This window comes from Bombina bombina, chromosome 3 (assembly GCF_027579735.1).
Source record: "Bombina bombina isolate aBomBom1 chromosome 3, aBomBom1.pri, whole genome shotgun sequence".
NCBI classification, from domain to species: domain Eukaryota; kingdom Metazoa; phylum Chordata; class Amphibia; order Anura; family Bombinatoridae; genus Bombina; species Bombina bombina.
Genome location: NC_069501.1, coordinates 395,673,572 through 395,686,485, shown reverse-complemented (window position 1 = coordinate 395,686,485; position 12,914 = coordinate 395,673,572). Strand labels below are relative to the sequence as shown.

Sequence of the window (12,914 nt, the reverse complement as noted above, 5' to 3'; positions counted from 1 at the left end):
TCTCTTCCCTTTTCAGCCTGGTGGATATGTGCCTGAAATGTTGGAGTCTTTCAAATGTTGTTCTACTTCTTGAAGAGTATTGAAAATAAATGTGTTCTCAGCTTCTTTGATTTTAAGTTTTGCAGGATAGATTATGGTGGCTTGGTAGCCCTGTTGGATCAATTTTGTGCACATGGGGGCTAACACCCTCCTTTTGGATGATGTTTCAGCTGAGAAGTCTTGAAAAAGGAGAATTTTCGATTCTCCAATAGTAATAGGCTGATTCTTACGATAGAATTGCATCAAAGTAACCTTATCTTGAAAATTCAAGAGTTTTGCGATTACTGGTCTAGGTCTATGATTTCCTTTATTATCCACCCAGGGTCTACCAAGCCTATGTACCCTCTCTACTACTATCGGGGGATAGTTAGGTGGGAGTTTGAGAAGCTGAGGTAAATGCTCAGAAATGAAGGAGTTTAGGTCCTCATATCTTTTATCCTCGGGTATCCCTATCAGGCGTATATTATTTCTGCGGGCGCGGTTCTCAATATCTTCGAGTTTAGCCTGAATTACATTTAGAGAGTGTTTAGCTGAATCTAACTTGGTGTTATGTGATATGGTAAGATCTTCAAGATCTGACACTCTCTGCTCAATTTCATTGATTCTGCCTGCAAACTGTATGATTTCCTGAGATAGGAGAGTGATATCTTGTCTGATCTCTGACTTTAGTGCATCAAAATTAGGAGCTAATGCTTCCGTTATTCTGGTGACTAAATTTTGCATATCCGATCTGAGGTTGCTATGGTGTTCTTTGCTCTCCTGTCTTTGTGTTTTGCAGCCATGACTGGCGAGGGAGTCTTAGCATGTGAGTGAAAAAATGTATCCATGGGACGCTTCAGTGAATAAAAAAGGAAAAAATCGTGTTTAAAAAAAATTGTCGAGGTGCTAGAATAAGGAGAGAAAAGTGGGGGAAGGGAGTGGGGGAAACTGTGAGGAAATGTGAGGGGAGTGCGTGCTCTACTTTAAGCCTGATTTCAGTTAGTGGGAAAAAAAAAAAAAAAAGGGGGGTGCAGATGCAGGCCGCCGGAAAAAAAATTATTCAGGGGCCAGGGGGTGATTGGAGACACGCTCGCCAGGACTTATAGATGTGATTTAGAAATATTAAAAGGGAGAGCCACTAATTCTAGGCAAGATTACTCCTTTTAAGTGTTAGCTGTTATTTTTGTTTTATTGACTGTGCCCGTAACCCTGTATCTTAGGGAACCTTACTAAGGAGTATCGAACTCTATGTGTTATCTAGTTTTGTTTAAAGTGAGCGAATTGTTATTAGATAGAGATTGTTTTTAGATCAGTTGAAAAATTTGCCAGGCATGACCAAGTGGTCCTAGTAGGTGGCACCAGAGGCTTGAAACCTGGGCAGCTCTTATGTAGCAAGAGCTGCAGTAAGGACCATTTCAAGAAAAAAAAACAAAAAAAAAAAGGAAGTAAACCCAATAGATGCTTAGCTTATAACATTAAACATTGAATCTGCATTCTTATATTTCAGAGCAGGGATAACAGGGGGAGAGGAAACTCAAAAGTAGGTGCAGCCAATAGGCTGCTCAAAATTTATTTTTATGTATATAACCACAGCTCCTAGGGAGTTTAGACTATAGTGTAGAGAAGTAGAATAAACGAATCGTTTTAAGTCATGTGTTTTTAGGTTACCTGTGGCTATTAAGCCTGCGGTATAGTAATCCTAAATACTAATAATTGCAGCTATGTTCTGAGATACAACATTCAGTATATATATTCTGTCACTGTCCCCCTTATCCTAGAGGGGTGACTTCAATAAACCTGGAAATTTATATGAATTTAACATATTTGTAACTTTTGCCTGTTTAAAGCCTTAATCTAATCCACCCGTCTATATAACATAAACTCTTATAGTGCAATAGGACTTAACTCTTTACAATTATTTAAACAGTTATACAGATATGTGAGCTTTCAAAGTGGTATAAGTCCTATTTAAATCCCCGGGTACTTTTTAAGAGCTTCTTGCTCCTTTATCAGTTCCAGGGCCAGACCCTGTCAGTCCTTATGTATATGTTTCCTCCAGGTGTCACTGGCAGCCTTAAACAAAAGGGAAGGAGGAAAACACAGGGTGTATCAGCTCTAAGGTGCCTGTTTAGAGACTTACCCCCCCCCCCCCCCCTTCGCGCGTTATCCAGCCACCCCAGAAGTCCGTCGTCAGCTCAAATATTCCGGCAGGCAGCCCGGTTCCAGAGCAGGGACTACTATGCCTCCTCCTTTGCTCCGGCTGGTCCAGTGAGCAGCGTCAGTGCCCCTCGCAGATCGTTGGGACAGGGGGAGGCAGCAACACCAGCCTGTGCAGCAGGGCAGTCTGTAGGGGGTACCCCCGGGCCGAGGTCCTGCTCTGTGCTTGGGCCCCGTTCCCTCCCACGCAGCACCGGTGGGGGAGGGAGGAGCAGATCTACGGGCCGTCGGAGGGGCCACAGAGGTGCAGGATGCAGCAGCGGGACGCCAGCGGGGCCGCAACAAAGCGGCAGGCGGATCCGTGGATCAGCAGGACAACGGCGTAGCCACAGCGGTGGGTCAGATGGAAAGGTGAGGTGTTACCAGAGCCGAATCAATGCGGCAAACACACATTTACAGTGGTAGAAGAAAAACCGCCATCAGAGTCACCGCAGTGCGGCGTGTTTGGAAGGAAAGCTATCCAGCAATTTAAAGTTAGTTGTCGTGGGGCGGCTGGCGCACAGGGGGAGTTTGTCCTGTAGTGACAATGAAGGTACTCTTTAGCAAGCAGACAGGGTCCCAGAAACTTGGGTGAGTTTAAATGTATCGGCAAAGTTCAGGCCCAACAAAAGAGCAGATATGATGAATGTTTGTGTTTTGTAAAAAAAAAGTCCAGATAGATGGAGGTAACAAAGGCCAGTGGGATGATAGGCCACTGGCATGGGTTCCGGAACAGATTTTGCTTGACTGTCCACGCAAATGTGTCAGCCCACAGTCAAAGGGCTGAGGGCTGGGCGCATAGAGATTTACCGCCAGCAGGTATGGGACTGGAGCTGTTGCTTGGGCTACACCTGTGCAGCACACCTGTGTAGCTCCTCCTCCACCGGAAACCTTTCTTCACGTACAGCATGTAATTTTAAACAACTTTCCAATTTACTTCCATTAAAAAAAATTTGCACAGTCTTTTATATTTACACTTTTTGAATCACCAGCTCCTACTGAGCATATGCATTTGTGATTGGCTGATTGCTATCACATGGTACAGAGGGAGTGGAAATATACATAAACTTTAAAATTTGTTAGAAAAAATCTACTACTCATATGAAATTCAGAGTGAATGCTATTGTATTGTCTTGTTATCTTGCATTTGTTGATTATGCAAATCTACTGTGTTTACTGGACTGTGCACCAGCATTTTAAACACAGCACTTGCTGAGAGAGCCTAAGGTGTTTGTATCAACTGGTAATTAATCAATTTGTTAATTGCTGACATGATACAAGCCCCACTGGTGCTCTGAGCAGCTTCAGTATTTAAAATGCTGGTGCACTGAGACTATCTAGCTATGCTTCACATGCACGTGCAGAGTAAAAATGTAACACTAAAACAGTGATAACTTTTACTAGAAGCATTTTCACCAATATATGTATATTGTAAATATGTTTCTATTTAAAGATGCAATTCATCTATGTGCATTTAAATTTCGACCGGAATGTCCCTTTAAAGAAATATACTGCCTAACTCCCAAGGTATATTCATAAGCAAGACTGGACCATCTTTCTAGATAAATGCAGGGCACAATATAAAGAAAATACAGGCCAGAAAACTGGAGAATTCATGAAACTACCATGCCTGCTCTTGCATGATAACACTATATGAGTGAAGGTAAACAGCAAGGGGTCTACCCCTTTTAATAGTAATGATCCATAAATTGCCTAAGATAATTAAAGGGACAGTATACAGTAAAATTGTTTTTCCTTGTTATATCAGCAGCAGAGTATAAAATGTATAAGATTGTATTACTTTTCTCTCATACCTTCCACTGGGAGTGTAATTTCTTCTGCTGGCTAGGTTTACTCATCTTTTTTTAAAGGCATACACTTAAAGTGATGGTAAACTCTCCCCTTTTTAAAATCAGATCTGGAATGTAAGCGCTATTTGAGATGGAGTTTAACTTATTAGTTGTAATGAGGATGCAGTATAACATGCTTTTTAATATAGATATGAAATTCAAATACTGCATGCTCCTCCGCCCACTTCAAAAGTAAAATTTTCTGTGAGCTAACAGATTGAATTGTTGTCCAATCAGCGCTCTCCCCATATGGCACTTTTGTTGTAGCTAGAGCATTGATTGGAGAGTAATTCAATCATTTAGCTGACAGGAAAATTGACTTTTGAAGTGGGTGGTGTAACGAGGGGTATTTGAATTTCATATCTATATTAATAACTAAGTTATAGCGCATCTTCATTGTGTATATACAATAAAAAAAACACAACAATCCACAATTTTTTTCCAGATATAAAGCTTGAAACAAAACTCGTATTTAGGTATTTTTAGTTAAAGCTGGTACAGCTACAGCACTTAAATGTCAAAACAGTAAGCTATGAGACCATTAATTACCTTTATTCTCCTGTTGAAGATCTCGGATCTGTGTGTTCTCCTGACACAATAACACATGAGGTTTGTATTTTGAGGCATCCTTTAACTCTGAGAGATCTTCCTGGAACTAGAAAATAAAGAACAACCTGACATTCTTGGATATGTTAAAACATAACATAATTAGACTATAGCAGACAGTTTTCAATAAAAATTAAAAATATAATTTAAAAAAAAAAAAGTGTCCTGTGTTGTTACCTTGTCTGGTAGGGCTGTCCCAACATCTTTCATTCCTTCCATACGTTTGTGAAGTGAGCTGGACTGGTCAATAAGGGATTCTGCAGCATTATCGTGATCTTTTAATCTCTCCAGCAGAGTCTTGGCATCTTGTAGGATCTTTTCTATTGTGCAGGTCATAGCTATAATAAAATAATAGTAATACTAATAAAATTATATATATATATATATATATATATATATATATATATATATTATTTTTTTTATTATTATTGTTGGGAAGATAACTTATGCAATTGTGTTGCTATCAATTTTTCCCACTGACAGTTAAAGGGACAGTAAACGTTCAGAATAATGTTAAATAATTCTGAACACAGTGCAGAATTATATAACATTATTTTAGCGATAACTTCAAAAATTAAAAGTATTTGCCGATTTTGTAGTGTAACGTTGGACTCCGCTCCACGATCTACTGAGCGGGTCTTGGATATCCAAAGTGCTTCGTGGGCTTGCTGGCTAGTCACAGCACGCCCAGTCACGCTATTGGACAAAATGTTGCTCGCTTCCGCTACTAGACCAGAGTGGGAGCGAGCTACATTTAGTCCAATAGTGCGACCAGGAGTGCTGTGACTAGCCAGCAAGCCCACAAAACGCTTTGGATGTCCAAGACCCGCTCAGTAGATCCTGGAGCGGAGTCCAACGTTACACTACAAAATCAGCAAATACTTTTAATTTTTGAACGTACCGCTAAAATAATGTTATATAATTCTGCACTATGAGCAGAATTATATAACATTATTCTGAATGTTTACTGTCCCTTTAAAGAAACATAAAACCATATTGTGTTTAATTAAAAGACGTTTGGTTTGTAAACACTTAGGGGCCTATTTATCAAAGGTTTTGGGGACCTGATCCGACAGTGTGGATCAGGTCCGCAAGACCTTGCTGAATGCAGAGAGCAATACGCTCTCCGCATTTAACATTGCACCAGCAGCTCACAAGAGCTGCTGGTGCTACGCCGCCCCCTGCAGACTCGCGGCCAATCGGCTGCCAGCAGGGAAGTGTCAATCAACCCGATCGTACTCGATTCGGTTGAATTCTGGCGATTCCTGTCCGCCTCATCAGAGCAGGCAGACAGGGTTATGGAGCAGCGGACTTTAGATCGCTGCTTCATAACTAGTGTTTCTGGCGAGTCTAAAGACTCGCCAGAAACACGGCCCTTCAAGCTCCATTCGGAGCTTGATAAATGGGCCCCTTAGAATGGAAAATATAATGGAGGTATCTGGTTGTATTGCACACAACATGTTTGGATGGAGCAATACAGTTGCAATGCAGTACAAATGCATAGCTGTCAGTGAATGTACACAACACAGTGACAGGCAGGGCTTACAGCTAAAGACTGAGGGGTGATGCAAATGGTACCAGAGCTGCTGGATGCCTTTAATGTAATGAGATATTTTTTTCATCTATTCTAAACTACATATTTTGGACCTAACTTTTACTTCTATTTTTGGTATTATTTGTGCATTTACTCATTAGGATCCCTTTGATTTTTTTTAACGTCTTTATTTTTTTTTACTAAGAATCCTTTAAACATTACATAGTTTCAAGTCGGTAATAATGTAAAGGTTACAAACTGTGGAAAAGAATATTATCTTTTAAACATGGATTCTTATTTTTACATTTTCATGATAAACTTTGAACATTAAACATATGCAGCAGTCTCATTTATCTAGAGTTAGTTCAAAACAGTTACCCATCTGTTAAATATACAATATCATCTATGATACTATGTTAAATGTGTCGCCTTTAGTCATTTTTCTTTTGCGCTTTCTTTGTCACACTTGTATTTTGGGAGTGTCATGCAATAGTGTGAGTTTTTATGTATGCCAATTCTGAGAGAGTGAATTGGTGGAAAGACGTTTTATGTGTTGTTCCCAGACAACTTGCGATTCAATAAATGAATCGTTTTTGTCTGATCTGTACTCTTCTAGTTCAATTAATTCAGCTACCTTTTTTGTCTCCACAAAGCCAAGTCTGGAAACCCCATCTGATTTCCAGTTCTTGGCTATGAGGACCTTAACGCTATTTATCATTACTCGTAAATAATAATGGTCTATAGTGTCTGGAGGGGAGTTTAGCTGATTTATTGAGCAGCCATATCAGGGGGTCTAGGGAGAAAGATGTCTGGAAGACTTCTTCCATTTCTTTGATTGTGCCCTTTGATATATTTTATATTGTGCTGCTTTTTATTGATTGTGTATTCATTTAATACCAAATATATATATATTTATCCTGTTGTGCACTTTAGCCCTATCCAGTGGCACTTTTCTTGCTACACTAATTTGTTTAACCCTTCCTCACATAGCTGCAGACCTTGCTCGCTACTCAGCAGTGTACATCGTCAGTCATGTTTGCACACAATTAGGTCCTTACTGCTCCTTTCAAACATGGAATGTGGACTATAGCGACAAAACAAATTAAAATAATAATGAAAACCTACAACCCAAGTACTTAAATATTTGCATGCATTCCTCCTTTTTGTTTTGGTATCCTTGCAATACATGCTTTTATGTATGTTGCTTATTTTTCCCTGTAATTAGCTTTGTCAAATTGTGTTTTCCTTCTTCACCAAAAAGACTGGAGACCAAGAGTGAATACACCGTAGCCATCCTGTGTGCCTTTGTAAAACGTCTCAAATGCCAGCTGATGGAAAATTCCCACAGACTTTTCAAAGGTTATATTCACGGACTGCTCTATAAATAGCAAAGCCCTGCATATTTTAAACTTCAGTGAGTCGGATAGAGCACTTGTTTTCAAACCTGTCCTCAGGCCTCCCCAAAAGGCCAGGGTTTCAGGATTGCCTTGGATGAGAACAGGTAAAATAACACTAGGCGCTAGTGACAAATTGAATCCATTATCCGATTGGATGTCCTCACTGAGACACGGACCAATCAGATCATGCATTAATGGCCGAGGGCAGATACTTTCTAGAGAGTTCTGTTCTAATCAGAGCCTCAGGCACCTGCAACCGCCTCTGGGAACCTAACCATGGGTTCCACCCCCACAACATGCTTTTAAAGGTTCTCGGACAGACTGGACTGTTATCCAACTGACATTTGTCTGTCAGATTATTATTCGTCACACACGCATTCTGTCCGAGAACCTTTAAAAGCACATTGTGGGTTAGGTTCTCAGAGACGGTTGCGGTGCCCGAGGAGCTGAATAGAACAGAACTCTCTGGAGCGTATATGTCCTCGGCTGTTAATGCATGATCTGATTGGTCTGTGTCTCCGTGAGGTCACCGAATGCACAACCAATCGGACAATGGATTCAATTTCTCACTAGCGCCTAGTAAAGTAAAAAAAATTTACAATCAGCTGATTATTTCACCTGTGCTCCAGTTTAGATATCCTCAAAATGTGGCCTGTTAGGGAGGCTTGAGGACAGGTTTGAAAACCAGTGAGATAGAGCATGCAGTTTTCTGTTTTAGCTGCCATTTATATATTACTAAATCGAATACACATTACACGGTAGTTAAAAACAAGTCAAATCCAATGACATATGCAGTCTGGAGCGGGGCACATGGTACATAACATATTTATAATTTAGCTCTTTCTATTTGATTGGTAAAACACAGCAGCATATTTTATTAGGAGCATCTGCCCAATTTAGTATTTTAGAGTATTTTATTCTCAGTGCTCTCACTGGTAACACAATGTTTATACAATGTTGCAAGTAATCAGACTGCATGAAAAAGTGTGAAGCTAACCATTTCATGCCTTCAGATTGTACTAGTATTATGCACTGTAAAATTAACACTTTATTGCCTAGAGTAACTAGTATCATGCCCTGTAAAATTAACCCTTTATTGCCTACAGTAATTAGTATTTATGCCCTGTAAAATGAACACTTTATTGCCTACAGTAACTAGTATTATGCACTGTAAAATTAACCCTGTATTGCCTAGTAATGTGATGGCATTGCAAGGGTTAATAGAAAAGAGATTGAATTCAGTATGTCAATATGTGCCCTAAGGGCAGTGCTGTTTTCATTTTAGAAGCTCTGTGTAGTTTCTTCAAGATGCAACATTGTACAGTATTAAGAAACATTGTATAGAAAGCATCAACAGTGGCTGGGAATTTAAAACGCTTGTTTCTCCCATAGAGAATAAAATACGATAAAATAAGAGATTACCAGTTGCATAGGTTAATTTACGTACACATTAATATGGAGTAGTACGTGCACTCTGTTTAATGTATCTGTTTAGAAAATTTTGTTGCAGTTTTTTTTTAACAGGCCTAAAGGCAAAGAATGTTTAATACGCACATATACTGTGACCAGTTTTATTAGTGAAATAATTGTTAAAAATCCAACTGTAGCCAAATAAGACAGGAAGTTCGTTCAGAACAACATCTCTAGTTCGCAGTGACGTTAACTGTTAACCAGACGCGCCGAGGTGAGTGCTAAGACTAGTGACAATACCCTAACGTCACACACATTGCAAGGACCCCCAGATCAGCCCATGCTCTTATTTCAACCTGGTTACCTGTTACAGGTTCACCTACAAACAGCGGTCCACTTCCGGGGCAGATGACAGCGCGCCGACGTCATTGAGCACGTTGTATGGAACTTTCTGTGTGCTGAGGTGACGCTGCACGTTGTACGGACCTTGATGCTTCACGCTGCCAGTTGATGTTGTGTATATTAGGTATAGGGCATGACGTTTAGCACGTATAACGCAGCGTTGCAGTTTCTTTTTATCAAGAGTAGCGATTTGTGTGGTCGTAATGAGCGTGAGGCATAAGAGGGTGAAGAAGCTAGATTAAAAACTGTAACAATGTATAACAAAGCGGCATCAGTTAAAATGGCTTCTGCTGCAATAGTCAGTTGGACTTGGATACTGTGTTGATTTATTATGCGTAGTAAAAATACTTTGCAATGTACTCTGAATAATTCTGAATTTATTTTTCCAAATTTATTCTGTAATTTAAATCTTACAATTGTGTATTTCTGTTCAAGCCAAACAATAATGATTTTGTCAACTGAATGCCAGTGGTAAACCCTGTCATCTACAGACTCAAGTTCACTTTGACTTCTCCAAATAAGGAAAGTGTCTGGTTTGACCATTGAAAAACATTATCAAACAAGGCGTTAAAAGAATCATAATCAGGGGTAAAAAATAAAACTTCAGCTTACTACTCTGGGGTTAAAATGTAATGGCCCAGAGGAAAAAAGTTATTAGTCTACTCATTGTTAAAGATAGGGAAAAGTCACATTTTTTATTTGTCCACTGCAATTTTCTGTCTGGGACAAGAGGACATTTCAAGTCCTATCTATAGTAGTCTAAAAATGACATGCTCTAGTTTGTTAGAACATGTAGTTTTAAAGGTACACTAGATTTTTCTTTGCATACATGTTTTGTAGATTGTCCATTTATATAGCCCATCTTGGGGTGTTTTTGTAAAAATGCATAGTTTTGCTTATTTTTAAATAACATTGTGCTGATGTTCAGACTCCTAACCAAGACCCACAGTTTTAAATGTATTCTGATGACTACAGCTGGCTCCTGTTTGTTTAATGGCTTTTCATGTGCAGGGAAGGGTGTGTGTGTGTGTTTGCTTTTCCTTCTTTCCCAGCCCTTTCAGTGTGCGTCCCAGTCTAACCTCATCAACAGTGCTAAACTGGGAGCTTCTAAGTATATTTGTAAAAGGTTCTATACTGGATTTTTATATCAGTATCTGTGCACATTCTTCTTTATTTTAGTGTATATTCCATGCAGTCATATGAAAATTGGTGTATACTGTCCCTTTAAGACCCTAAACTACTGTGTCTTTTACCCCACAAATAGGTTAAACTACCAGCTGTTTAATCTAGATTAATTATACATCTCTAAAGGGATTACAAAGTGATTGGTTATGGTATGTTGTAGACTTGCTTTTGCCACCAACCACCTCACTATACAACCTACACTATCACATGGACCTCTGCCATGAAAAGTGCTGACAAGGCTTCATTAACAGCTTATATTGAAACCCACTCAGGTTTAAACCAATCTCTTTGTTTCGGATTCATCATCTAACAGTTTTGTAAGCATTCTGTACTTTTTGTAAGTACTTAGAGCACAAATCTTTACCTGGAATCAGGATCATGTCCGCCCGCATCTTAATAAATTGTTCCCTAGGAGTCTTTTCTTATCTTCAGTAAAATGAATTATACCTTTTGAGTTCTGAGGATCGACTGTTGCTAGATTGACATACCCTATTGACCAATCCATTCTCAAGTCTGCAAAAAGTAAACAAAAACACACACAAATACCTCACATGTATAAAGTCTAAAAATGGCAAAAACTTCAATCATAATTAGTCAATGATTTTTCAAAGTACAACTGTTTAACTCACACTCAAACTTGAAAACGATATTTTAGAGAATTTATGAGAGAGCCAGTCTAAGGCAAGTATTGGCTGTAACAACTTTAAGCCAGCAGATACATGCCTCAACAGGAAATCAAGCTTTGTGAAACCAATTCAAACCTACGGAGTCCGTCTGCAACCAGATGTAGAATGCTTACATGGTCTGCTATTAACTAAACTATCATATTTTCCATATTCTAAGACCTATAACTTTTGTACCACTTGGAGTAACAACACAACACCCCCCCCCCCCCCTTAAAAATACATATAAAGAGCTACCTAATTCAATATAATCAATAATAGATGGGTACTTGTATAGCGCACAACCTCAAACTTCATTGACTCGCGGCACTGATAACAACAGGTATTATTATTACCCAACGTAATGGTACTTATTTTACCGACTTCTGAAGGATGAAAGGCTGAGTGGACCTTGCCGGGATCAAACCTGCAACCCTTGGGTTGCCACAGATCTTTGTAACAGTGCATTAGCACAATAAACTATCTGTCCGGCTTATTTTTATATTTTTGATATTTTTTAAAATATATTTTTGATTTTTAAAATTGGTCCTACATTTGACATATTTGGCACCAAAAAAGCATATTTTAAAAATTTGAAGATTTTCACGGATTGAGAGTTAAAAGCTCATTTTTCTTTCACATATACTACCCATTACAAAGGCTCAACAAATCACAAAACTTTATATATAACATTAAAAAGAATAGTAAACCCCAAGTAACACAGACTCTTTTTTTCTATATACTTTCAGGGAGAGGATATTCCTGCATCAACTTTCTCGGCGGAGTCGGCGGCTTATATTACCCTTATTTCCAAGCCAGGAAAAGATCATCTATTGCCCGAGTCATATAGGCAGATCTCCCTACTTAAGTCAGACTATACAATTTTGACCAAACTCCTGGCAGAACGCTTGAAATTTGTACTGCCTGATCTGATCCATGAGGACCAGACAGGATTCATGTTGCCCATTCCTCTATAGTTAATGTACGATGAGTTCTAAATGTGATCCAGTATTTATGGAACAAAGGACAAAATGGTACAAATACAAAGCTCCAGGAGGCCTTCCTTCTGTATTTGATTGTATGCAGTGGAATCACCTCTTCTCAACCATGCACAATTTTAATTTCTCTTGCTCCTTTCTTTCGTTATCAAAAAACTATATACCTCCACGATAGCAATATATATTTTTTTCTCCTACTGTTTCTCTGCAAAGAGACACGAGACAAGGGTGTCCACTCTCTCCTTTACTATTTATTATGCCGTTAGAGGCACTCGCAATTAAGTTAAGGCAGACTTTCCCTGGTATAGATATCGCTGGTGGTCCTCAATATCTTGCTCTTTACCTGGATGATATGTTGTTGTTCATCCAAGAACCAAGGAAACATATCTCAGCTATTTTGTCGGCTCTACAAGAATTCAAATTCTTCTCTGGCTATAAAGTTAATATGCAAAAGTCGGAAATCCTATGGCTAAAACAGGGTGAGAAGACGGGATATAGTTACCCTTTTGCTGTAGCTAAACAATCCTTGACTTTTCTGGAAATTTATATTCATATTAAACCCCAAAAAACTGTACACTATAAATAGTACCTCCCATGTTCTAAACTCCATAACCTAATAAAAAGTTGGAAAAAACATCCATTGTCTCTTGCAGGTG

The 12,914-nt window shown here is 39.0% G+C and overlaps 1 protein-coding gene across 2 annotated transcripts in view; it reads right to left on the bottom strand.

Moving 5' to 3' along the window:
* Positions 1-9,510, bottom strand: part of SIKE1 (suppressor of IKBKE 1) — a 76,192-nt gene extending 66,682 nt beyond the window's left edge. For both annotated transcript variants that reach the window (XM_053706556.1, XM_053706557.1), the window contains exons 1-3: positions 9,376-9,510; positions 4,848-5,008; positions 4,614-4,719 (exon numbers count right to left, since the gene is read on the bottom strand). In XM_053706556.1, coding sequence (XP_053562531.1) covers positions 4,614-4,719; positions 4,848-5,006 — 265 coding nt within the window. In that variant the 5' untranslated portion in view covers positions 5,007-5,008; positions 9,376-9,510. The remainder of the gene's footprint in view (positions 1-4,613; positions 4,720-4,847; positions 5,009-9,375) is intronic.
* Between the last annotated feature and the right edge of the window lie 3,404 nt (positions 9,511-12,914).